The following is a 27,972-nucleotide window of genomic DNA, read 5'->3' on the forward strand; positions in this document are numbered from 1 at the left end:
GAGGGGATCTCTCTCTCCCCCGACCTGACCCCCACACAGCGCCGAGACTGCCAAGAGCTGTTGGGGCAGTTCACCGACCTGTTCTCCCTCACTCCCGGGGTTACCCAGTGGTGTGTCCATGATGTCGACACCGGGGACAGCCAGCCAGTGCGACACCGGGCTTACCGAGTCCCCGACCGAGTTCGGGCCTTCATCCAGACAGAAGTTACCAAGATGCTGGCCCTGGGGGTGGTCGAACCCTCCGACAGTCCATGGGCCAGCCCCGTTGTCCTGGTCCCCAAAGCCGCCGCACCTGGCACCCCTCCAGAACTCCGGTTTTGCGTCGACTACCGGGGACTGAATGCTGTTACCCGAACCGACGCACACCCCATCCCCCGGGCCGACGAACTCATCGACCGCCTGGGAGCCGCCAAGTACCTCAGTACCTTCGACCTTACCGCCGGGTATTGGCAGATCGGCCTCACCCCGGGCGCCCAGGAGCGATCGGCCTTCTCAACACCCGATAGTCACTTTCAATTCAAGGTGATGCCCTTCGGCATGAAAAACGCCCCGGCCACCTTCCAGAGACTAGTGAACAAAGTGCTGGCGGGGCTAGAAGAATTCAGTGCCGCCTACCTAGACGACATTGCAGTGTACAGCCTCCACTGGGCTGGGCACCTGAAACACCTCTGGGAGGTCCTAACGGCCCTCCGACGGGCCGGACTAACTGTGAAAGCCAGCAAGTGCCAGATAGGCCAAGGGTCCGTGACCTATCTGGGACACCAAGTGGGGAGCGGCCAAGTGGCTCCCCTCCAACCAAAAATTGACGCCATCCTAGCCTGGGAGCCCCCGGTCACCCAGACCGCCGTCCGAGCCTTCCTGGGGCTCACTGGATATTATCGGCGCTTCATCAAAAACTATGGGAGCATTGTGGGGCCCTTCACCGATTTAACCTCGAAGAACAGGCCACAGAAAGTGCAATGGACACCCGCTTGTCAGGTGGCCTTCGAGACATTGAAAGCCGCCATGTGCACCGCCCCTGTGCTCCAAGCCCCTGACTACAGCCGGGAGTTCGTAGTCCAGACCGACGCCTCGGAGCACGGCATCGAGGCGGTCCTATCCCAGGTTGACCCCGAGGGGGTTGACCATCCTGTGGCCTTCATCAGCCGGCGGCTGCTGGCCAGAGAGCAGCGATGGAGCACCATCGAGAGGGAGGTCTTCGCCGTCGTATGGGCCCTCAAGAAACTCAGGCCCTACCTCTTCGGCACCCACTTCCGGGTGCAGACCGACCACCGGCCCCTACGGTGGCTGATGCACATGCGTGGCGAAAACCCAAAGCTGCTGCGTTGGTCCATCTCCCTCCAAGGGATGGACTTCACGGTGGAGCATCGCCCTGGCAACGACCACGCCAACGCGGATGGCCTGTCCCGCTTCTTCCGCCTCGACGAAGAGAATCCCCAAGAAGATGGGTGACTCTCCCTGCCTTCAGCTGGGGGGGACGTGTGTTGGACACGGCCTCGTGGCGTGGGCCTACCCCTCCTGCATGGCGGGCCCAGGACGACATCGGCCCTCCGTCGACTCGCTGTCGACCCCCCTGACACAAACCTTCACGAAACCCCGACGAGAGCAGCCCCCCTGGCAACCTACAGCTCTCCCCCCCTGGGACACCGGCGGACCCCGCTCGCCAACACTGCCGGTCTGGCGACCATGCCAGGCCACCATGTCCGGCCCGACTCCATCTTGGGCCCATCACGTCCCGGACACGTGGCCGCAGCCATACCTGGCCCCGGCCTCAGCGAAGCCCCGACATCGAGGCACCAAGATCCTCCCACTTGACAGACCCGAGAGGCGGGAAGTTTCATTGGGCCTCCAGCCATCCCCGGACGCCTGGTATCGATCGCCCTCCAGCCTCCCTGGGCGCTGGCTCCACCCCCCCTGCTGGGTGTCTGGACACCTTCATCCCGGCCCCTCTGACCCCCAGGCGCGAGGGTCCGGACATCAAACGCCTCCAGTCCTATATCTGGGCCAGCCCTGGATTAGGACGGCAGTTGTATCTGGGAGTCGAAGCCCTGCTGACCTCGTCGCGGCTGATCCTGATCCGAACTCTTGCACCTGGAACCTTCAAGGCCCTGCTGACGCTGTTGCGGCCTGACCAAGCTGAACCACTTTCAAGGCCCTGCTGACGCTGTCGCGGCCTGACCAAGCTGAACCACCTTCGAGGCCCTGCTGACGCTGTCGTGGCCTGACCAAGCTGAACCACCTTCAAGGCCCTGCTGACGCTGTCGCGGCCTGACCAAGCTGAACCACCTTCGAGGCCCTGCTGACGCTGTCGTGGCCTGACCAAGCTGAACCACCTTCGAGGCCCTGCTGACTCTGTCGCGGCCTGACCAAGCTGAACCACCTCCGGGGCCCTGCTGACGCTGTCGCGGCCTGACCAAGCTGATCTACCTTCGAGGCCCTGCTGACGCTGTCGCGGCCTGAGCAACACGGAACTATCCAAGCACCAGTTGGTGCCAAGACTGTCCCGCTACCCCCTATCCCCGAAACCAAGACTTTGCGGATCCCTCGATCCTTGCCTGCTAACCGATCAAGGACTTGCCTTAATTGCCTATATAAAGATTCTTGTGAATATTCCTTCTGTGTGGTGTCCTTCTGTAAGTAGTGTGATTGCTCAAGCTGGTACGATTGTAGGAGAGGAGCCTCGTCAAGGAGGCCTCCCTACGGCACTCGGCCTATTCCATAGAGAGAGGTGGGTCTCGGGGCGGGCAGTCAGACATCTTCTGTCTCCCCTGGGGTCGCCTTTCCAACAGCCATACATTCCATAAAATTGACCATTGCTGTCCAAAACGTGTGCTTATTACTGGAATTCCTACCAGTTGCTGTTTTTGTTTATACAACGATACCATTTTTTAAATTCTAGTACACACTTTCATACTGTTTTGCAGAATAGCAAGATCAGTTGTAGAATGGTGTGTTGCACAAAGACTACTCCAGTCCTGCCCTCTTCCTTCTTTTGTGACATTGCTCTACAATGGAGGGGGGATGCTGAGCTGTACTGGTGGAGACTGATGTAACGCGTTGTTGTGAAAGGATGGGGTTTCTTTCTCGTCGAGGGGACGTTCAGTGTCACTTGCCGCCGTAGAAACCTCATGGCCAGTGTTGTGATTGTGAGCTTGGCTTTACAGGGATTGCTGGACAACAATCAAAGCCTGCTTTCATTGACCGCATGTTCCCGCCTACAGCCTGTAGGAAAAATGGCACAACAGGGAAGAGGTGCAGGTTCGGATGGAGGGAAGGTTGTAATATCTTTCACGGACAGCAGTTCATGTGGTAGATTATTAAAACAAAACTTGAACTGTTTACCACAGTTGGCTGACACTCAGACAATTAGGGGAAAAACGGCTAATTGCATGTTTAAATAAGACGACGGGCAGCAGGAGGGAGGTAGCAAACAACACCCCATGACGGTGGGAGAGATAAGGGCTAAGCAGTCACTGAGACACCGGAGGGAGCAAGAGACTGCAGGAGTAGAGTCTGAAACAGCAGCTTTCAAGCAATGAAGATGGGGCAAGGTGGGGTCCAGGTGTCTGCTTCTCAGGGATCATATATTTCAGTGCTTTGAAGCTATCCAACCACTTTACAAGAGACCAAACAAAGCCCAAAACGTCAGAGACAAGCGCAGGCATTGCTTGGCAATCCTTACAGCAGGCCATCTAGGGAAGGTGGTGGCTTGGATTAACCTGCTCAGTGTCAACACTTGAAACATCATGTAGCCGAGCTGAATTTGTAAGTCAAATAAATAAATAAATAAATAAGGCTCGTATCAAGTGCCGTCAGCCCATGTAATAGGCAGGCCAGCCAGCTGCTTTGAAGCCTGCTGATGGTAAATATATCCAGAGGGAAAAGAATTCCTCAACATCTTGCATATTAATGCTCTGTGTCGCAGTTGAGGATGCTTGCCGAAACCCAACTCCCAGCTCCTGAGTTCAGATCCACTGGCTAATTACTCCAGATCACGCTTGCTCTGCCGTACTCAATGGAGAAATAGAGGTCCGTGCCTTCTATTGGCCTATATAATTCCAGTTACTGCTGAGATTGGGGCTCTAAACTGCCGGAGCTGTAGCTACCATGGTTAGAGATGGGCAAGCCAACACCCGCTCAAAGCTCTGAAAGTGTTTGCAATGTAGATAATGCAACACATAGGGTTTATCAAATACTCGAAGAATGCATTTCTTTAACATGTGGAAACTTTGGTATTAATATAGCATATTATAGCACACCACTGAGAGGTACTTGATCAAAGTGATAGTTTTTAAAGGTTTTTAAAAAAAAGTGCGAAGAGCACTTGAAGTATGAGGGTCAGGTGCAAAGGATGTGCCGACTATGGAGCTGGGAAACTGGGTTCGAGTTTCGCATCGGCACAACATCCTGTGATGTTGGCCAAATCCGTTAATCTCCCTGTTGAAAGTGTCCTTGTGTAAAATGACTGGTGCTCACGTAAAGCGCTCTAATAATTCATTTGAGTGGTATTCGTGCTATATAAAACTTCATTAAAAAAAGAAAGATGGAGGATGGAGTGTATAAACTGAAAACACAAGCACTGCATGGAGTGCTCCAAAACAAAGAACTAGGGTCTGTTTGAACCTCTAACTCACCCGTGAAAACAGAAAGGAAAAACTAACCATGCAGGTTTGCTCAACTGTTGCAACTGAGAAGGATGCGAGCAAAAAAAACAGCAGCGCTTGTGAAAAATGCTCTTAAAGAGATAAAGAAAAGTAGTCCTGAAACAATGCCCTAAAATGGCCGCTGCATATGTTTAGTAGTAGTTGGTCACTGCTCTCAGGGAGGGCTAAACTCTGGGAGCCCAATTCATAGAACTAACTTAAGACAAAATCCTAAACTTACTACCATTTTGGTATTCACAGAAGGCACTTACAGCCTGATTCATGTAGGTAAATTGCACTCGCAAAGGGCCAGATTCTGAGAATCTGGCCCTTTGCGAGTGCGATTTTTGCATTTGGTATTCATGATACCAAATGCAAAAATCGCTATTTAAGAAGTCGCAAATATGCGAGGAATAGCATTTAAGGAATCTCTAATAGAGATTCCTCAAATGCTATTCATGAAACATCAAGAAATAGCGATTTTGAACTTTTGGGGCCGCTATTTACCGACAGGTCAGACCTGTCGGTAAATAGCAAAAACTCAGAAAAATGCTTTTAAAAGCATTTTTCAAAGTTGCATGTAGCACACACACATGTCCTTTGGACATGTGTGTGCGCAACACCTGTCCAAAAGTGCATTTTAGGGGTGCTACAGGGCGTCCTTTGGACACCCCTGGCACCCTTGAAATCGCTATCTTAGTTGCGAGTAGCAAATTGCTACTCGCAAATCCCCATTCATTCCTATGGGCCTCTTGGCCCATAGGAATGAATGGGGAGTATTTGCGAGTAGCAAATTGCTACTCGCAAATAAAGAACATGTAGGAATCGCTATTTAAGTAGCAATTCCTACATGAATGCCGTTTTGCGTGTCCTCAATAGCGAATCGCTATGATTCGCTATTAGGGACACGCAAAACGGCATGTACATGAATCAGGCTGTTTCTCATTTTGGTATTCACAGAAGGCACTTACTCATTTTGGTATTCACAGAAGGCACTTACTCATTTTGGTATTCACAGAAGGCACTTAGGGGCACGTGTAGGAAGGCGTTTGCGATTCGTAAACGCCAGAATTTGCAGAATTCCGGCGTTTGCGAATCCCAAACGGCATTTTGGTATGTAGGGGCCACATAGCAAAATAAGGAATCGCAAAAATTGTGATTCCTTATTTTGCTCACGCATTTAAGGAATTGCAATTTTGCGATTCCTTAAATGCTATGTAGGGGTTCCTTCCAAAATGCGATTTTGGCTTAAGGAATTGCAAAATACCACCTACTCCAAGTAGATGGTATTTTGCAATTTCCTGTCAAAATGCATTTTTAAAAAAAATTAAAAGTGCCATGTGGCGCACAGACATGCCCTTAGGGCATGTATGTGTGCCACATGTACTTACAGGCACATTCCAGGGGTGCAACAGGTGTCCTTTGGACACCCTGGCACCCTTGGAATTGTGATTCTCAAATTAAAATTTTCTCATAGAAAATCACAATTTGAGAATGTGAAATGAAATGAAAGTGGGTTTTGTAAAGCGCATTACTACCCGAAGGCCTCGTAGCGCTAAAATGGCATACTTCTGGGGGTCTACTGGTTTATTTAGAAAAAAGAAAAGTTTTAAGGGTTGTACGGAATTTTAAAAGATTGGACTCGTTCCGAATCATGGGGGGTAAGAAGTTCCAAGTCTCAGCCGCATTCAGGGAGAAGGAGCGTCCGCCCCACCTGGCCCGTTTGATTTTGCGTGTTGTTGCTAAAAAGGCCGTGCTTGAGCGCAGTGATCTTTGCGGATGGTAGGGTGTGGCTAAGGAACAGATCATTGCGGGGGCGTTTTTCCACATGGCCTTATGCATTATGCACATCGCCTTGAATTTTACTCTGGCTTGGATGGGCAGCCAGTGTAATTTCCTTAGGGCATCGGTGCCTGAGTGGCTACGGGGCAGGCCTAGCAATAGACGTGCTGCTGCGTTCTGGGTGACCTGCAGCTTTTTAAGAGTACTGGTCGGTGCACCCAGATATAGAGCATTCCCGTAATCGAGACGGGACAGGATGATGGCCTGGACCATTATCCTGCGAGCTTGGAAAGGGAGGAGTGGTAAAATTTTCCGCAACATACGCATCAGCCCAAAGCAGGTATAGTATTGTGGCTTGCTGGTTGAAAGTGAGAGTATTATCCAGCCACATGCCCAAACTCTTAATTTGCTTTTTTGGTTCTGGGGGAGGGCCCATACAGAGTGGCCATTGTAGAGGTGATCTGGGGACAGCTGTGTTCCCCAGGAACATCAGTTCAGTTTTGTCCCCATTAAGTTTTAAGTGGGAAGAGGCCATCCATTCTGAAACTGCTACTAGGCAACGGTTCAAGTTCGACAGGGTGTGACCTGGCTGATTCAGGGCCAGCACAAGCTGAGTGTCATCAGCGTAGGTCACAATTTCAAAACCAAAAGGGTGAACGACCTCCGCCAATGGTTGCATATAAACATTGAAAAGCGTGGGGCTCAGGGAGGAGCCCTGAGGCACGCCTTGATTAAGAGGCCAGGTTTTGGAATGAGTATCACCCTCGACCACCTGGAATGTACGGTTTTCCAGAAAAGACTGTAGCTATAAGATGGCACTTCCCGTCACTCCAAGCTGTTTTAGTCGGGAGATCAGAATGTTACTATTTACGGTATCAAAGGCGGCACTTAAGTCCAACAGCATAATTGCTGTAGTGCCGCCTTGATCCATGTGCCTGCGGGCTAATTCTGTGACAGTCAGTAGTGCCGCCTCCGTCCCAAATTTTGGGCGAAAGCCAGCTTGAGAATCATGGAGCAGATGGTTGGCTTCCAGGTAAGACATCAGACTGGTATTGATATGTTTCTCAAGCAGCTTACCTACCCAAGGAAGGAGTGAGATGGGGCAGTAATTCGTCATTTTTTCCAGGGTCAAGGTTTTTTTTTTTTTAATAGGGCCCTGACTTGTGCACACTTCCAGATTTCTGGAACTTTCCCTGTGGTAATTGACATATTTACGATATTTAAAATTACTGGTCTGATGGTATCCGCAATTTCCAGGAGATAGCGTGAGGGAGCCGGGTCTGAAGGGGAGCCTGTTGTGACTTTCAGCATAAGAGTGTTAAGCGAGTCTTCTTCAAGTAATGGAAATTCAGCTAGTTGACAGATCGTGGTTGGAGGAGGGGTATCGGTCCCCGCTAGCTGTTGACTAACCAGGTCAAATGATGAGGAAATGGCTTGAATTTTTTGGTGGAAGTAATCCGCCTGATTGTCACAGCGAGTTTGGGCTTCACGGGGGTCCTGTGGGTTGGAAGGGGTGCTAATCAAGGATTTCCCCATTCATTCCTATGGGCCTCTTGGCCCATAGGAATCTCCAGCCTAGAATGTCTTTCCTGAACACAGAAGCAGTATCACCTGTGATTGCACCTGTGTTTTCCAAGTAGCCCCTAAGTTGCTGGAGCAATGCTTTGTAAATTATGCAGATATTGTGAAGACAGAGCATACCACCACGATCATGAAGAACATTCACTCAGAAGCCCCCACTGACCCCGCCCCCGCACATCTTCCACAGAGCCGCCGCTGACATAGCGCCCGAGCTGCGACACACCATCAATGCCTTCTTCAAATCCAGCACTTTCCGAGAGGACTGGAAACACACAGAAGTCTAACCCCTGCTCAAGAAACCCTCTGCAGACCCAACAGACATGAAGAACTACCGACCCATCTCCCTCCTTCCCTTCGCAGCCAAAGTCACAGAGAAGATCATCAACGCCCAGCTGACAAACTTAATCGAAAAGAACTCTGTCCCTGACCCCTCTCAATCTGGATTCCACAGCAACCACAGCACCAAGACCGTCCTACTCACCTCCACACCCGACATCCGCATGCTCCTAGACCAAGGCCTCATCACAGCCCTCATCCTACTTGACTTCTTCGCAGCCTTCGACACTGTCTCACACCGCACTCTCGCAGCCAGACTCCACAATGTCGGAATACAGGAAACTGTCCTCGACTGGCTCCACTCCTTCCTCACTGGCAGAACCCAAAGGATCAAGCGCCTGCCTTTCTTTTCTGAACCCACAGTTGCAGAGTGCCACAAGGATCATCGCTCAGTCCCGCGCTCTTCAACATCTACATGTTCTCCATTGCCGCCATCGTCAGACAGCATAGACTCAGCATTGTAACCCAGCTCATCCTCTCCCTTACTAAGGACCCCAAAACCACCAGACTCAGCTTCCAAGAAGGAATGAAAGACATCGCAGCTTGGATGAGCAGCAGCTGTCTGAAACTCAACTGAGAAGACAGAGGTCATTGTCCTTAGGCCCACCCCATCAGTTTGAGACAACTCCTGGTGGCCCTCCGCACCGCCCATCCCCCACAGACCACAGCTGGACCCTCAGTATCATACTCAACTCCTCCCTCACCATGACCTAACAGATCAATGTCGTCACCTGCACCTGCTTAAACACCCGCCTCATCCTCCGCAAGACCTTCAAGAGAATCCCACCGAAGTGAGGAAGACTGTCACCCACGCATTCATAACAAGAAGACTGGACTACGGAAATGCCCTCTACGCGGTAATAAACAAATCTCTGCTACTAAAACTCCAGACCATGCAGAACACCATGACCAGACTAGTCCTTGGCATCCCACGACACAAGCACATCACCCAACACCTGAGAGACCTCCACTGGATCCTTGTCGAGAAGAGAGTAACCTTCAAGCTACTCACCCACTCCTACAAATCCCTCCACAAATTCAGACCCAAATACCTCAATGAAGAGTTTCCTTCAACATACCCAAAAGGAACCTCCGCTCCGCCGACCTCGCCCTAGCAGAAACCCAGCGCATCTGCAGAACCAGAGCGGTGAAAGAGCCTTCTCCCACATCACGGCCAAAGCCTGGAGCGAGCTCCCAGTCAACATCAGACGCTCCCCGACTCTGCACACCTTCAGGAAGAGCCTTAAGACGTGGCTCTTTGGCTAAAACAGAGCTGCACACCTTCCCCCCCTCCACAGCGCCTTGAGACCCTCACAGGTCAGTAGCTCGCTTTAAACCCCCTGAATGATTGATTGACTGGAGAGGATATGGTACCAGACTATTGTCACCAAAATACATGTCCTAAATTTGTTTAAAAAAGAATGTGCCATTGGAATTCATAAGACAAAATCTACACCCATAGGGGTATTATATTTTTGTTAACATCAATTCTCTTAAACAATATTTTAGCTAACAATATTCTGACATAAAACCAACAGAGAATATTTTGCTCAATAGAGACTTAATTGATGGGTTCTAGTTGTTTTTGTTAAACCATCTCTAGTGACCAGCTGATAAAGCAGTGTCCACAACTCTCTATTTTGCCTGGCGTGTTGTGCTACCTTTTTTCCTCATTGCCCTCCCACTTTCACAGGGGCATTTCCTCATTACAACGTACACTCTGACACTGTTGCCTTTTGCCCCTTCTCAAGGGCATGGAGTAGTAGGTGCAGAGGGTGGCAAAGACGTGATGTCTCTCACCAGCATCAGCACACACCACTGGCTCTCTGTGGTCACTAGAAGGACATTTCATGTAACAGCACTTCTATATAAAACCATCTTACTGCTCCATTTGATTGTGTCATATTTGAAACAATGAGTATAAACACAACTGCCCTTTCATAAAGCAAGGTTGCCCAGGTGCAATCAGGGGACTGAGTAAGAACCATCTCCAAGTATGAAATGCAATCCATTGGAGGAAACAGCATTTCAGGTTTAGGCACCAACTGGTCCCCTGCTTCACTGCTTAGCTGCCAAATGCTTTATGTGAAAGGAAAGCACACAACTGCCTGTAAATATGATCTCTTTTTCACAAAAAATAACAAGTGTATAGCTGGTACAATGTAAAATAAGAGTAATCTAGGAAGACTTCTGACCACTTGCCCCATTCTATATTTTACAGCTTGTGGACCCCAAGAACAGCAAGGAAATGGAAGAGGACAGCTCCACAGCAATTGATAGGAACAAGCTTGCGGCGAGCCAGGCTGTTGACGCTGATTATGAAGAGTCACTATATGACCGAGGACACCTCAACCCAGCTTCACACCATGCAGATAAAGCCACCTCAGAGTCTACCTGCACCTTGACCAACATTGTGCCACAGGACAGTACACTCAACCAGCACCTATGGAAACTGTATGAAGACGCCACAATGAAGCAAAACACAGAGGGATGCCAAACGACTTACGCCATAGTAGGAGTCATCCCTGGGAAGACAGCGATATCGAATGGACGGGTTAATGTGCCCAGCAAGATCTGGGCTGCCGCCTGCTGTATTACCACAGCGAAGGGGGTGAAATCCTGGGCCGTCATTGCTGACAATGTTAAGACAGGAACAGTAGACCCAATCACTATAAAGGCATTACAGGAAGAAATAGGCAAATACACAAAGCGAGGCGTCCACCTGTTCCATGAGAATTGACCCATAAACACTTTGGCCAATTACTTTGAGCCTCAAGATGAAAATAGCCTGTGACCAATAAATGCTACTGACAAAGTTCAGTAATTAAAATACAAATTATTTAGATTAGCAGCTAAATGTGCAACGATTAACATAAAATGTAGAGCTGAAATGACACACATTTAAAATGTACAACCTGCATTAAGCAGTCATAACTATTAGTTCAGGCCATAGAAATGCTTCAATACAAGTCTCTTCAACTAAAGTGAACTGAATATTGCTGAAATATGCTTCCTGCGATCTAGAAAGCTTGACCTTAATGTGACATGCTTAAAAATATTCATTATTTGACTTTTTTGATTAATTTGAATAAAAATAAATGTACTAATCTCTTATTGAGAATAAAGCTTTTCAAATTTATCCAACCTCTCATCTTTGACTGAATTTAGAATTGTGATCGTGATTTCACCTGTGATGCCAAAACAGCTCCTTGAATAAAAATACGGTTGCAAATATCTGTCATCTGTATCGATATTACCAACAAAAAAAAACAGCAGAGGAATGGGGCTTAACCCTGTAAGCGATGGTAATTGAAAGTGTAAGAAGCTGACTATTTATGTAGTGATACCAATGTAAGGGCAAACCATGCAAAAATTCCAGACCACCCTTATTGGTGTATAGGGCTTACGTTAATAATCTCAAGTGCTCTATTTCTGGTAGTGTGGACGAGCAGCTCAGGCTTATCAGAGAGGAGTGTTAAGCATTTGTTGTACATACAGTCAATAAGTGGCTCAAACACTCAATAAGAAATCAAAGACAAATTTGTAAAATAAAAGTAGATTTTTATAAGAATTTAGGGGAATATTATCAAGGGATTTATCTCCACTTTTTTGGCTTTAAAAGCCCTATCAGCAACAGGGTGCTAACAGGCAAATGTGCATGTTAGCACCCTTTTTCTCTACGCTTCCCCTTGCATCTCTAATGAGAGAAAAATAATAGGAGAAATGTTGTTAAGCGACATTTCTCCTATTATCAAGGATTTCGCTAACCCTGTTAGTGATAAAAAAGCAGCGCTAACCGCAGTTAGCGCTGCCTTTTTAACACCTGGTATTTTCCTGACTTAGCCATGAAATCCTATGTAAGGTGAATATCATGGCTAAGTTTGTGAGCCCCTATCATCAAGCTAACGCCAAACTTCGAGAGAATATTGTTGGTTTTCCAGTGATAATCTCTCATTTGGCAGTTAGCGTGAGGATTTTTATCACTTCTGAGATAAACCTTGCTAATAGCAAGTTATCTCTGCGATAACTTCCAGCGATGCTTAGCGATAAAAAAATTGTTGCTAAACCTTGTTAGCGATAAATATCGCTAATCGTTGGTAATATGCCCCGAAGTCACAAGAATTTTAGACTAACTTAAGTACAAGCAGAGATATCTATTTTTGATGAAAATGGCACAATAACTCGAATAACGGTTCAGAGGCATGAGCCTCGAACGTTACAATGTTATCCTATGGGAGAAAAACACACATAGCATGCAGGTACTTGTAAACCAATTTCGGAGAAGACCTTTGGAACTTGAGGTGCTAGGGGCCAAAGTATAACCAGCTGTTTCCCTTTACCTGCCCTGCTGAGTCTGGGTGCGGAGGCGCTGGTCAGGAAGTAACCTCGAACACTACACCGATGTCAAGAGGGACTTGGGGCAAATCTGGGTGAACCCAAAATGGGGGTTCAGGTCATGGAGGCCCCAGGCCAAGGGAACACAAGCAAACATCACGGATCCGGGCTGTGGAGCTCGGATGCTGAGGATCTTGGCTGCCTGGCAACTGGAGTTCAAGGCCTTCATGGTTGTCAGAATATCTGCAGAGAGGAGAAAACAAGACAGTTAGACCACTCTAGTCGGCGGTCTCTTCTATCTTGATGTCCCTTGTCATGCAAGAAGGTTTACATGGTGGTGAAGTCAGGCTGGACAAGAAGCAAGCCTTGTCTGGTGCAAGAACCCCGGTACTCAGGGTATTGGTGCAGGGGAGCTCCTGGAGGGTCTAGCGTCTCGAAACTTAGCTGAGAGATGTGAATATTCTCCTAGAGCCACAAAGTCCTCTTCCTGAAGTGATGCTTCTTTGGTGGGCCCGATGGCCGGGTACACCATGAACAGGGCAGATATGGTTGGAGTCTGCGGAAGCAGAGGGATGGCTCCTCCACTCCAAGGGAGATGATCGCTGGTTGTCAAAGTGCTTGATAGTCTTATGAGAGTTGTGGAGGATGCACACTTGCAGGATGAGTCAGGTCTCTGTAATTCTTAAGGAGGCAGGGTTTGGTGTCAGTTTCTGTGAAGGTCCTTGGTTCTCGTGGTGTCGGCTCTTCTTTGTCCTCTTCAGTTCCCTGGCAGTCGAATCTAGGGATGTGGTGTTGAAGGACCACTAAATACTCAATTTAAGGGTGTTTAGGGAAACAGCAGTTAGTAGCCAATAGGCTACCTACCACTAAGGCAACAACCCCACCTATATGCTCACTTCCTGTGGTTAGTGGGGAATACCCTGACCCAGACGTCGCTATTTCATCAAAAATCAAGATGGTGAAACCCTTCTCTGGCTCTTCACTTCAGGTAGTCTACCTTAGGGGCGTGGCTAGCCTGTGGGTGAGGGGGAACATTGTGGCTGGCTGAGAGTGCTGGCCGGTAGATCTCTCGCTTTGGTGTCATAATCATGCAATTCTAATGTTTCATGCGGGAACAATTTAACGCCTACCTCCTGTGGTGGTGAGCCTCAGCAAGCCCTACCAGCGCAAGGGATTCGCCCTTCTCTGCACAGAGTCCTTAGACCAATAGAAAGAAGTTGGCACAGAAACTGGAATAGAAAAGACAACGTTTATTAAACCTCATGAGGTGGAACTACATTCACACAACACCCTTCGGTAGTGTATGAAGTAGCACACTGACTGGAAGGAGCTTGGTCCTTTTATACCCACACAGGGGCTCAAAAGAAGGCGGTACAAGGTATAGAATACTGGTTTCAAATACATACAAGGTCATACAGAGAGTGTGCTAGCAACAAGGGGGAAGGGCTGGCAGTAAGCTAATTCTGGTGTACACATCCTGACAGTTACAAGTTAGGGACAGCTGTAAGCTTTACTGGGCATGTGCATAGTAGAGGAGGATAAATATATCTCGTCTCTAGGCAGATTTTAAGAGCAGTGGACAGGAAGGTAGGACAGAGCACATGGGGAGCACATGGCAAACAAAATGGCTGTCGGAAATACAAAATGGATTCCATAAAACGGTCAAGATAGTCTCTAAATACAGGATGTCTTCTGCTAATGCTTAATCTAATCACTGCTAAATTACGACACTTTGGGTGTTGGGGCGAATGTCCGCATGATTCAGAGGTTGTTTTTGGGGATGGCTTTTTGTGGCAGGTCCGGGTGCTCGGATGGCTGACAGGAGTTGGCTCTTGCAGGAGCAGGATGGCAGTAGCGAGCACAGTGATGCAAGGCTCTGGGCAGAGGTGGCGCTGAGGGTCCGCAGGGATAGGGCGGCTCAGCACAGATTTGCCTTTGGGTAATACCAGGCAGTGTTAGCACTGGCTGGCTATCATCTCCAATTTCTCTGAGGTAGCTGCTAGAGAAGAAAGAGTGTAATGTGGAAAGACGCCATATGAGCTAGGCGCGATGAACAGGGTCAGGCGGCAGAGTGAAACACAGAGAGTCTCCTGTACCCCCAGCTACATGAGGGAAAACAAGAGGAAAATGGTCAGTGTAACCTGGGATAGGAGGGTCTGTAGATCTGTAGAAGCTGATTTTTGAAGAGCAAAAATAGGTATTCATTAAGAAATAAAAAAATATATTTGGAGGCAAGGACTGGAGGCAGGAGCCAGCAGTTAGCTCTATCTCCCCCCTCCTGTACTTAATATCAGTGGGAGAGGAGAAGTTAACCACCCTAACAAAAACTCAAGGAACCTTTATCTACAAACAAAATAACTTAATCCTGTCTCATCTTCTTTATGTCGGCCCGGTGAAAAGTATAAGCAAAAAGAAAATTTGGAGAGTGTGGCTAAACCTGCAGAACGCCTTAAGATCACTCCCTCTTTAAGAGTGTTTTTGAGGTTCAGTCCAAAAATGTAGATGACAACCCCCGCCATCCCCGAACATTGCTCGACAAACTTGTGAGGTCCACAAAAGAGAAATATCACCCCATCGGAGACTGATAAGCAGAGCGCAGAACAAGAAGGGGAAACATGGCGCGCTTTGCAGCTGGTAATTCATTACAGCTATTAGCAGGGAAAGGGGAATAAGTTAACCAGGCTGGAGAGACACCCAGAGAAATACAGTCCAATGTGGTACAGTGTCAAAGCCCTGAAGGCCAGCCAGGAGTTTAAGGATCCTAGCAGCCTTAATGGAAAAGATCAGAGGCAAATTTGCAAACTCAAAAAAAAAGCAAACAGGGGGCAATGCCAGGTGGTCCAACATGGTGGACGCGCCATAAAGGAGCTCCTGTAGTCCTGTAGAAATTCGTAGACTATTCTGCTGCATCAGCCCTCTAAGTTGCACCGCTGCCCAATGCGAGTATTATACGTACTCCTCTGATCCCCAAAAACTATTTTGGAGTCGCCCTCCGATCTGGCAAAGCAGCCCAGAGCGGAGGCGCGGTTAAGGCCTAAAATCCTCTTCCTCGGCTGAGAGGAGATGTTGGAACGTATGACGTACAGCAGCAACGAAGACTTGGATGCTGTGATGGCTACGGTGCTGGTAAATGGTGCCTCTGAGGTGAGGCAACTGGTGGCCGATACGCAGGGAATGCCGCAGCCGTGCTGTGAGCGGCTGACATCTAAATTTTGGCAGCTATAGTGGGCCACGGTGCAATTGCCCTCAGTCTGTACAGATGAACGAGGAGTGAGGTGAGACCCGATTCGGAGAACATATTCGGGGCCCCTCCGCTGACAGGTAGAGCCCGTCGCTCCAACCGGGCAGTGGACAGCCAGGACGGCGACGCAGTTATCACCGCAGGTCACCGCTCTCCACCTATACATCGGCAGCCATACCTAGCTTTGAGGTTGGACATATATCGGTGCAGGTGGCCAGAGTGAAATCTAGGCTGCAGCACCCTTGGATGGGTGTTTGCGCGGGCCAAGGCTCCCGGCTTGCGTAACCAGCACCAAGGTACGGGCGGTGGGCTGCGACAAGATAAGGGGGCTGGGGACATTGGCAGGCAGCCCCCCTACATTGAGGCAAGCTGAGGCAGCGTCGATACAGGAAAGGGGTTCTGGGCCTCTCCCCATGGTGGAACGACGGACCACTTTTGTGTCTACCTGTAGGGGTGGGTTGCAGCTGTGGGGATGCCCAGCGCCATCGGGCATCGATAAACAACCCAAGTATGCATCTTGGTATACAGAGGGGGCCGGGCCGCTAATATCGGCCCCACCACCGCGCCTGCGGACTTCCTACGTTGACTGTGCCCGAAGTGGCCAGATATTTGAAATTCACCACTAAAACTCACATATACATTTAATCAAGGCCTCTCACTCAATTGATGTAGATGGCTCACGGGTGACCTGAGGGGGTAGCAACAGTGCCCTGACAGCTCCACACGATCGAGCCGCCAATTTGATTTGGCCTTACCGCATTGATCTCAAATTAGGCTTACTCATTTGGATTGCTCCTTCCCCAATATTTACAACATGACCAAGGATAAACTCCCCAGCGCAACGGCAAAGCACCATGGACAAATATGCAGGCACCTAATCCAGGGGACTCAACGACAACCATGCCTGACAATGCTGCTATACTAGCAGATATAACACAGTCCAGAGACACACTAGAGGCCCAAATCAGAGCGGTTGGTTCAGATGTCATGTTACTCAGGCAGTATCTTCGCAATGCAGTACAGTGAATAACTGAAGCAGAAACCAGAATATCGACGGTAGAAGATACAGTGACTACCCTTCAAAAGAAAGTGTCCGCCCTGGAGTCAATTATGAAGGGTCTGGCGACACGAGCTGAGGATGCAGAGGGGCGCGCTCGCAGAAGTAACCTCTGATTTCTGGGGTTTCCGGAAGGTTGGGAAATGGTCGATGTGGAGGGTTTCCTTGCTAAATGGCTGACAGACTGGCTCCCTGCTTCATAATCGAGCATGTGCACAGGGCCGTACTACAGAAGCCGCAACCCGGTGCCCACCCCAGGCCTATAATTGCCAGATTCTTAAAATATAAAGAGAGGGATGTTATCCTGCAGCAAGCCAGGCTTAAGGAGACCCTCCATTATACCTCACATCCTATAATGATTTTTCCAGACTATACGAGGCTATCCAACAGCGTCGACAGTCCTTTACAAAGCTCAACTGCAAAATTTACAAATCCAGTACTCCCTGCTGTTCCCGGCCAGGCTACGGGTGTTCTACAAATTGTGGATACACTTCTTTGAATAACCTGAAGAGGTGTTCATCTGGACGGATGAAGTCATCAAGCTTAAGCCACACACTCCAACTAGAATAGACTCAGACTCGTCGTCAGGCGGCCCCAGCCACAAGAGCTCCCAGGCCAACGAAAAAACAGCATTGCAGGTCACGCTCCAAGAGACGCTCCAAGACTCGCAGCAAATCCCGTATCCATTCAACAGATGACACAGTATGAAAGACAGTATCCTAGTTATCACTCGCCACAAAAAATACTGTTTATACCACAGACAGCATTGTAACTTGCAAAAACAACAGTTGATGGACAGAATGCGGAACAATGTCATACATTCACCCCAGTACAGAGATCTGGGCCTAATCCCATCGTTTTTTTGCTCACCATGCCATTCCAGTTTGAACCCAGCCATATGCAAATCAGTCTTAACCCTGTGCCCCATGGGAACAGTCCAGTCTGAACTGCCAAGCCAGATCCTACCTGGACTGGAAACAAGCATCCTAGAACCGGTTTCGGGGGTTCAGCCCTCATCAGCCAAGATAGCTTGATTCCAGTGGCATGGAGAGCACTGGACTCACGTCTGAACATACCCATCCAACTCGGGATGACAAATGCAAAAACAACAGTTGATGGACAGAATGCAGAACAATGTCATACATTCACCGCAGTACAGACGTCTGGCCTAAATCCATCGTTTTTAAGCTCACTTCACCATCCCAGTTTGGACCCAGCCATACGCAAATCAGTCTTGACCCTGTGCCTCATGGGAACAGTCCAGCCCGAACTGCTAGGCCAGGTCCTCCCTGGACTGGAAATAATGGATAATGGATTCAATCCAGATCTGTGACTGCCATGATTGAGTTCAGCCTAGAGAGCAACATCTTCATATTCGAAGACAAGAAATTCAGACAGAAGTGCGGAACCGTGCTCGCACCTGCTTCCCCTACAGCTATGTGAATTTATTCATGAGCAGATGCTAGGGTCAGGTGATTCTGACAAAAGTCTACTAAACACATACATTACTTAAGCACATAGGTTTTAAATTCTCACAAACCTACTCTCGTAGAATACCCTTCAACAGCTAATACTCAGATTAAGAGGTGGAGTAATCTAGCTTTGGATACACTTGCACCAGCTAAGCCCATCACTAGCAGGCGATCTAAACCCTCTTCACCCTACTCCTCAGAGGAACTCCAGGAAACAAAGAGGTATAGTGAATATGGCACAAAGAGTACCACAAACATCATAAATCCACCTACCTGGCATCCTTAAAGTACCACAAGGATCTTAGGTGGGCCAGCGCGAAGTATTATTCTCTTCAAATTGAACACTCCAAAAACTCCACAAGAGAGATCTTCCAGGTAAATAAATCTCTGACCTCCCCAGAACGTACCACAGCGATAATCCCTCCCTCTACTGAGCGCTGTGATCAAATTGCAGGATTTTTTGTGAATGAAGTGAATAGCATCTACACCTCTTTCCCGGAGAGTGCTCAGATTTTTAAGATGCTGTATCTCTCCAATACCCTGCCAGACACCAAGGGTAAGCTCCAGAATTTACAACCCATCGCTGAGGCTGATACGCACAGTCTCATGCTGAGAATCAAATTGAGCACCCCTCTAAACCCCGCATCCCCAACCATCTTGGATAAAGGCAATGCTGCCATTGTCCCAGTACTATCGGAGCAGCTCAACCTCTCGTTTTGCTCTGGCATAGTTCCAAAAGGGTGAAGCACGCCATGGTACGTCCCCTGCTCAAAAAGCTTAAATTAGACCCTTTACAGCCTGAGAATTTAAGACCTATCTCACTACTTCCTTACTTTGCAAAGGCCCTCACAGGGGATTTGCAGCGCTTTATAAATACTGAGTGATTGGTTGATTGATTGATGTGCAGAGACAGTCATGCAGGGGTAGCTTGGGGAACCTCAGATTTCCCAACAATCTCTCTGGCATTTCTTGATAGAATACATTATGTGAGAAGCAGGACACAGGGGGCTTAAGAGGCCGTGGAAAGGAAAAGGGAGAGCCCGAAGAGACCCGTCTCAGCACTACTTTTAACAACACCGGCAGGACCCGGCCCACTTAAAGGCCTGACTGTAAGAATGAACAGAGAGACACTGTTCGCCGGTGCGACACAGTTGCAACCTGTGGTGCATTGGCTGGACGAAGCCCAAATTATGATAAAAACCCTTCTAGCAAACATGCCTTGCCTTTACACGCTCTCTGGGGGGTCTTAATGGCAACGGGGGCTCCGAGAGACTTCTGACAGTTGGCGAAGGTGTGCTACAAGGTAGTGAAGAAGGCCTTCTGCCGAGCGTCCTCCCCAGAGGGCTCACGCTGTGGGAATCGCTGCCTTCGTATAAAAAAAACAATATGTACATGTTGTGCAGTGTGGCGTGAGGGCCGTGGTAAGCAAACCTGTCCCTTAATGAACCTTTCCGGTCCTGTGCCCATTCCCAGAAGCTGCATGGAGTGGGACCGGGACAGTGGGGCGGCCTTAGGCATGTGCAAGCTGTGCACCTGCACAGGGCCACCAAACACCCGGGGCCTCCACGCCAATATATATCCTTAATATAATAATCCTCTGAGGATGGATACATATTTGCGGGGCGGCCCCTGGCAGGGATTTGGCGGCCTCTGGCTCTGTTCCACTTCCTAACACCCTGACCCCCCTCCTCCTTAGCTCGGGGGGGGGGGGGGGGTTCCACCCCACCCGTACCCCCTCTTCTGGGGCCCCCTACCTACGCTCCCTGCCCAGGGCCGCCATGAGCCTAGAGCCGCCCCTGCGGGACAACTGCTGCTGTTTGCTCAGAAATCACCCAGTGCATGAGCGGCCGGGCCCTCGACCCCTGCCAGACCTCAGGAATGTGTCACACTGCAACAATGCTGGAACTGGCGAGCAGGCGGCGAGGATACCCCTTAGTAAAGAGAGGGGGGACACACAGGCACATGCCCGGAGCACTGGGACGTGGATCGCCCGGGCGTCCCACCATTGACAGAATAGAGTAAGCATTGGTAAATGCATTTGGTTTCGCCTATGTGATTAATAGTATTTTGTTGTTGTTTTATGTTGGTGAGCAGTTGTGCAACATAAGTTAAGGAAACTCCGTAAAAGTGTTATGACTTGTGTTTGAGAAAGCATTTTGCTTGCGTACATATAAATGTACTTCATTTACCTACCTAAAAAAACTTTTTGGTGAAGGAAACACCAACGTACAGTACGTCATGTCAGAAGTAATGACGCAATAGGCGCAGAACAGAATCATTGCCCAATTTAGACGCATTCGGTAAATTAGACTTCTGGGACCCAGAGGTGGCTCCTTGTCAACATTGATTAAGTATCTGACATCTGGAGAAGGGTGATAACTTCAGCAATAAATGAGCTCAAAGTACCGCGGTAAGATTAAGAAGTGTAACAAGGAAGTCATCTTGGCAAAGGAACAATAAATGCCTCCGCTCTGCCTTGTGTAGGAGAGGAGAGAGTGTTATGGCTGCCAGCCATCCCTTCTGTAAACATTGGACGTTTTGTTGGCACCTTTGAGGGATGATAAGGCCTTGGCAGCCAGGGGTGCAGCCAGACACTGTGAATGGTGCTGATATCGCTGCTGCATTTATTTTAAGGGCTGGCACGTGCAAACATTAGAGGCTGGCTCAATAGAATGGCGCCTCCAGGAAGCCCAGCCAAGAGCAACCAGGAAGTACAATCAAGCGGCTAAAATCACAAGCAACTTTTTTTAAGACGAAAGTAGTACCCTGCAAACAACAGGAACTAAAAAGTGCAGTAAAGTTATGCCCTCAAACAGAACGTCATTAGTATGGTTCCCACCGGTCCCCAAACACACAAAAAATACAGTGGAAACGGGTGGAGAGGGCAATGGAGCAGCCGGTCATTGGGGTGGAAGGGCGCACTTCAGAGCACATACCTGTGAAGGACAACACGCGCCATCCAGTCGTGACCAGGGGGCTGACCCAAAGCCCACTCTAAGTTCACATTATGGGCCTCATTTATGAAAAGTGATGCATCAGTGCGAGAAAACAGCGATGTGTCACTTTTCATTGCGCCCTCCTTGCCACACCAATGACACGTCATATTCACAGTATGACGCATCATGTCACACGGAGCTACAGATACGTCCGTATTACAGACGTATCTGGAGGCGCAAAAATGACTCATTGCTGGAGTGTGTCATAAAAGTGACGCAACTCCAGCAATCAATCAATCATGCCATTTGTATAGCGCACTACTCACCCGGGAGGGTCTCAAGGCGCTTGGGGGGAGGGGTATGCTATTGCCCGAACAGCCAGGTCTTGAGTTGTCTCCTGAAGGCGAGATGGTCCTGGGTCAGCCGAAGGTGGATGGGGAGGGAGTTCCAAGTCTTGGCAGCCAGGTAAGAGAAGGATCTTCCTCCGGCGGTGACTCTTCGGATGCGTGGTACGGCTGCGAGGGCGAGGCTGGTGGACCGTAGCTGGTGGGTGGGCGTGTAGAAGGTCAGGCGGTCGTTGAGGTACTTGGGGCCCAGGTCATGGAGAGACTTGTGTGCGTGGGTGAGGAGCCGGAACGTGATCCTCTTGTCGACGGGGAGCCAGTGCAGGTTCCTCAGGTGGCTGGAGATGTGGCTGCGTCGGGGTCCATCCAGGATGAGTCGGGCGGAGGCGTTCTGGATGCGCTGGAGTCTTTTCTGTAGCTTGGCTGTGGTTCCGGCGTAGAGGGCGTTTCCGTAGTCCAGTCGGCTGGTGACGAGTGCCTGGGTGACAGTCTTCCTGGTCTCGGTCGGGATCCAGCGGAAGATCTTGCGAAGCATACGCAGGGTGTTGAAGCACGATGAGGAGATGGCGTTGACTTGTCTGGTCATCGAGAGGGAGGGGTTCAGGATGAAGCCCAGGATCCGTGCGTGGTTGGTTGGCTTGGGTGCGGTGCCCAGGGCTGGGGGCCACCAGGAATCGTCCCAGGCGGAGGGCGAAGATCCCAGGATGAGGACTTCCGTCTTGTCCGAGTTCAGTTTCAGGCGGCTGTCCTTCATCCACTCAGCGACGTCTTTCATCCCTTAGTGTAGGCAGGTTCTGGCGGTGTCGGGGTCTCTGGTGAGGGAGAGGATCATCTGGGTGTCGTCGGCGTAAGAGATGATGTTGAGGTTGTGCTGGCGTGCGATGGCTGCGAGAGGTTTCATGTAGATGTTGAAGAGGGTGGGGCTGAGTGAAGATCCTTGCGGGACGCCGCAGATGACTTTGGTGGCCTCGGAGCGAAACGGGGGGAGGCGGACTCTTTGTGTTCTTCCGGCGAGGAACAAGATGATCCACTCCAGTGCCTTCTCTTGGATACCGATGTTGCTGAGGCGCTGGACTAGGGTGCGGTGGCAGACCGTGTCGAACGCAGCGGAGAGGTCCAGGAGGATGAGGGCCACTGTTTCCCCCTTGTCGAGAAGGGTCCGGATGTCGTCGGTGGCTGCGATGAGGGCGGTCTCGGTGCTGTGGTTGGCTCTGAAGCCGGACTGCGAGGGGTCGAGGGATCCGTTCGTCTCGAGGAAGGCGGTCAGCTGTCTGTTGACGATCTTCTCGATGACTTTAGCAGGAAAAGGGAGGAGCGAGATGGGGCGGAAGTTTTTGAGATCGGTGGGGTCCGCTGTAGGTTTCTTCAGGAGGGCGCTGATCTCGGCGTGCTTCCAGCTCTCCGGGAAGGTGGTGGTGTTGAAGGAGGCGTTGATGAGGTTCCGGAGTTGGGGTGCGATGGTGGAGTCGGCCTTGTTGAAGACGTGGTGTGGGCAGGGGTTGGTCTGTGATCCGGAGTGGATGGTGTTCATCGTGCGGGCTGTGTCTTCGGTGGTCACCGTGGTCCAGGTGCGAAGGGTGGCGTGGGGGGCGTTGGTTCGACGGTTGGGTGCGTGGGTGGGGCGCCGAAGCTGTTGTGGATGTCGGCGATCTTGCGGTGGAAGAACGAGGTGAGGGAGTCGCAGAGGTCTTGTGACGGAGTGATGTAGTTGGTGCCGGTGCTGGGGTTGGAGAACTCCTTGACGATAGTGAAGAGCTCTTTGCTGTCGTGGGCGTTGTTGTCCAGTCGTTCCTTCAGGGATTTCTTCTTGGTGGTGCGGATGAGCTGGTGGTGCTTGCGGGTAGCGTGTTTGAGGGCGGTCATGTTGTCGGTGGTCCGGTCGAGGAGCCAGGCTTTCTCGAGGGTGCGGCAGGTCTTCTTGGAGTCCTTGAGGTCGTCGGTGAACCAGGATGCCCTCTTGCTTCTGGGTCTGCTGGGAGGGTTCTTTAGTGGCGCGAGGTCATCGGCGCAGGCGGTCAGCCACTGTGTGAAGTTGCGGGCTGCTTCGTTGGGGTCCGTTGTGTTGGCGGGTGGGCTCTGGCTGAGGGAGGTGGTGAGCTGGTCTGCGGTGATCTTGCTCCAATTCCTGTGAGGTACCTGTTGCGGGTGGTGGTGGGTCGTGGATCTTTTGAAGCTGAAGTGGACGCAGCTGTGGTCGGTCCAGTGGAGTCCGGTGGCGTGGCTGAAGGTGAGGTACTTGCTGGAAGAGAAGACGGGATCAAGCGTGTGGCCGGCGTAGTGGGTGGGGGTGTTGACCAGTTGCTTGAGTCCGAGGTTGGCGAGGTTTTCCAGCAGGGCGGTGGTGTTGCGGTCCTTGTTGTTCTCCAGGTGGAAGTTGAGGTCCCCGAGGAGGATGTAGTCGGTGGAGGGGAGGGCGTGCGGGCTGATGAAGTCTGTGATGTCTTCACTGAATTGTGTGCGTGGTCCCGGGGGTCTGTAGACGAGGGTGCCTCTGAGGGTCGTCTTAGGGTCGGTGTGAATCTGGAAGTGGAGATGTTCGGCTGCAGCGAAGGAGTCGTTGGCGTCGGTCGTGATGCGGATGGTGTTCCTGTGGACGATGGCGATGCCACCTCCGGTCTGGAGGTCTGGTTGATGCGGTCCCCCCTGATGATCTTGTACCCGTCCGGGATGGCGATGGCGATGTCGGGTGCAGAGGAGGCGTTCATCCAGGTTTCCGTGAGGAAGGCGACGTCCGGTGATGTAGCGTCGAGGAGGTTCCAGAGTTCCACGCCGTGTCTGTGGACGGAGCGGGTGTTGATCAGGATGCACTTGAGGTGGTTGCTGCTGGTGTTTGTCTTGGCGGGTGCGGGCAGGTTCGGAGGCAGGTGAACTTGCAGGTGCAGCAGGTGAAGGGTCCGTGGGTGCGTCTCGGGGTGGCTCGGCAGCAGGCGTGGGTCCGCCCGGCATTGAGTGCGTTGAGAGTGGCAGCGTCGTAGGTCAGTCGGGTCGTCTTGCCTCGGCGGGGAGGGCCAGGGGTCCTGGCCCTGGGCGCGGGCCAGGCGCGGACGGGCGCAGACGGGCTTACCTTTGGCGCACCTTCGGCGCTCAATCGGTGCTCCCGCTGCGCGCGTCCGCTGCGCGGTCGCTCTGGGGGGCGTCATAAGTAAGGAGCCGGGAGGGAGGAGCAGCTGGGTGGCGGGAGCAGGGCGGCGAATGGAATCACAGGGGGGCGGGGCCGCAGGGAGGCAGCGGCGGGAAATTCCAAGAAGCAGCGGGCAGCGGGAAATTCCCAGGAGCAGCGGGAAATTCCCAGGAGCAGCGGGCAGCGAGCGAAGGAATCTGCAGGCAGGAGGCGGCAAAGGCAGGCAGGAGCGGCAGCAGTGAGTGGGGCGACCAAGCCCTGTGGAGGGCTGAGCAATTTGTCATTAACGTGGGCAAGTCCCATGTTAAATGTGCCTGCGTCAGTCTTACTCCTGCCATGAGGCAGACGTAAAATATTGACGCATTTGCATACTAGAAGGGGTGCACTGCGTCACTTCTAAGACCATTTCTTGCGTCGAAACGCCCCCCCTGCAAACATCATACCTGACGCAGGTATAATGTGGCGAAGGGGTTTACAAAGTGACACATCTGCCTAGATGCGTCACTTTGCAAATATGGTGCAACGAGGGGCATTTTTTACGCTGCTGGTGCGTCACAAAAAGTGATGCATCGGTGGCACAAAAGTTACGCAAGGGCTCATAAATAAGCCCCTATGTATTTGGGAACAATGGGGCAGATTTACAAGCCCCTTGCACCACATTTGCGTCACGTTTATCATGGCAAAAGTGACGCAAAAGTGGCGCAAGGGCCTTGTATATATCCCCCAATATGTCTACCCACACACAGCTGAGCGTAGCCAAGTCCTAACAAATGGCTGAAATACATTTCAATAAAACCATGCACATAATTGAGCAAGAAATCGTATGTCTGTTTTCACCCATACACATCACAGCTCTTTCGTATTACGCTAGTCAGGCAGAATAGGAAGAACAATGTGACAACCTATGCAAGAAGACAACAAGAGGAAAACAAGTGGGACTTTGGGCCAGTAAATCAGGGATCCCCTTGTCGCAGAAAAACCGTGAGCGACACGGCAATGCGCCAGGATGCAGGGTCACTCCTTTCCAGAATATTCGGAGAGAGACGCCCCCCCCCACCCTGGGATACAATCATTAGCACGCCATGCTGATTGGTAAGAATACTTATCATTTGCCGTCGTTAGGGAGGTTTATTGTTGACATATTTTCCCAGCCAGACTGCGCTTTGGATGCTGATAAATATGTTTCTCTCTCGTGAGACCACATTAAAGTGTTCTACCCGACAAGCCCCCGAGCCCTGTGCTCGCCGCTTCCAGTGGAAAGATAGTTGATAGATTTGAGAATAAAAGTTGCAGTAAAAAAACATATATCAGGTTCCTGCATTGTAAAAAGCAACCTCATCGCTGCGTCCGTAGTGAAGGTACCATATTTTAAAAACAATAGTTTTAAAAATGCTATGCGAAAATTCATATATAGGTCACATATAAGGAGAAAGTGCCGAGTACTTTGTTTAGTGCAGCCATCGCAGGGACAGAGAGAGGCCGGGTGCTGTTTAACTCGTGGGAAGGCTACCAAATGGTGGACAAGCCCGAATCTCTATCTAGTAAGAACATATCTATGTGAGATTCTTGTCACCTGGCTTAAATATGTCTGGAAACCTTCATAGACTGAATAGCAATTGTAAAATTGACAAGTTGTTAATTGCCCATTATTGCTCAAGCGCCTCTTTGTTCTATGCAACAGAAACAAATTCCTCATTTCTGCTTTGGGCAGTTCTGCTACAGCATAGGGGTCTTCCAGAATATTAAGATCAAAAACGTCCTTAAAACTAAATATAATGTACTTCAGCCAGGGAATCTTAAGACAGTTATCCAGTCGGAGGCAATCTTTAATTATTATTCTGTTAAAAGCGGTCTCTTCTTTTTGCCATATAGATTTCCAGATCAGTAAGGGCCTGAAAGCTATTAGGTCCGACAGGTAGCTAATCCCAACTTCCCTATGAATTAACTCTGTAGCCGCTGAGGGCGATAAACAGAGCAGTTTTTTAAGGAACATGTTTTCCACTATTTGTAAACTACTATCAGGGTAGTGACCCCACACCCCGCTCCGTAAAGTGCGATAGAGGTGCATCTTGACTGATAGATATGGGTATTATCACTGATTCGTCTATCACCCAGCTTTACTGCTAAAAACACTGTGGACACTTTTTGCCATTTTTGCCCGGACATTCAGCATCTCATGTGACCATGTTCTGTCTCTGGTAAAGGTGATCCCTAAGTAACAACATTTGTCCAGCGTTTGAATTTTCTGCCCGTCGATAAAAAAATAGTTAGATTTTATTTGGCTATGGCCACATACCATGGTATATGTTTTACGCTTATTGATCTGCAACTTCCTCATGGTTATAAAATCAGCGAACCTATCTATCAGCCGCTGAAGACCAATTGGGGTCCTTGATAAAAGCACGGCATGGTCTGCGTAAAGCAGTACCGGCACATCATCGCCGTTCGTCTGTGGAGCATCTGATTTTACTAATTTGAGCGCTGCATCCACCTCAATAATAAAAAGGGTAAAAAGCAGAGGGGCAAGAACGCAGCCCTGATGGATGCCACATCTAACATTGAATTTAGGGGTACATTCTCCCCTATGCCCATACCGTACAGAAGTTTGTAGTCTTTCGTAGAGCCCAGCCAAAAAATAAATTATAGGCTCAGGGGCCCCAAGCTCTAATAGAGTTTGCCGCAAAATGGAATGGTCCACTAAATCGAACGCGCTGCTCAAGTCAGCGAAGCATAGGTAAAGGGAACCTTGCTTGGCACAAGTGTATTTCCCAATTAATAAATCTAGATTGATACACTGTTCAAGCGTTCCTCGCCCTTTCCTGAAACCATATTGTGTTTTAGCTAGAATCCCATTATCCTACGCCCACTCTTCTAGTCTGACAAGCCAAATCCTGCTCATGATTTTAATGGAGGAATCTAAAAGAGATATTGGGCGATAATTTTTGGCATCCGTTTTATCCCCCTTCTTAAAAATGGGAATAATAATTGATTCTCCCCATGTAGGAGGAACTCCATCAGTTACCGCAATAAAAACAAGTTGCGGCATTAAAAACAATATTTAGTAAAGGGCCCCATAAAGCTGGTACAGCTTTATGAACATCGATCGGGACCCCATCCGGGCCCT

The 27,972-nt window shown here is 50.0% G+C and overlaps 1 protein-coding gene and 1 long non-coding RNA gene across 4 annotated transcripts in view; one reads left to right on the forward strand and one right to left on the reverse strand.

Annotated features, from left to right (window-relative positions):
• Positions 1–11,082, forward strand: part of LOC144821572 (endonuclease domain-containing 1 protein-like) — a 63,075-nt gene extending 51,993 nt beyond the window's left edge. Inside the window, exon 2 of the mRNA XM_078678775.1 lies at positions 10,564–11,082. Coding sequence (XP_078534901.1) covers positions 10,564–11,082 — 519 coding nt within the window. The remainder of the gene's footprint in view (positions 1–10,563) is intronic.
• The window catches only part of LOC144821573 (uncharacterized), a 2,083,451-nt gene that overhangs the window by 1,573,413 nt on the left and 482,066 nt on the right, over positions 1–27,972 (reverse strand). The gene's annotated exons all lie outside the window — the stretch shown is intronic.

Source organism: Lissotriton helveticus, chromosome 2_2, assembly GCF_964261635.1.
Source record: "Lissotriton helveticus chromosome 2_2, aLisHel1.1, whole genome shotgun sequence".
Classification (NCBI taxonomy): domain Eukaryota; kingdom Metazoa; phylum Chordata; class Amphibia; order Caudata; family Salamandridae; genus Lissotriton; species Lissotriton helveticus.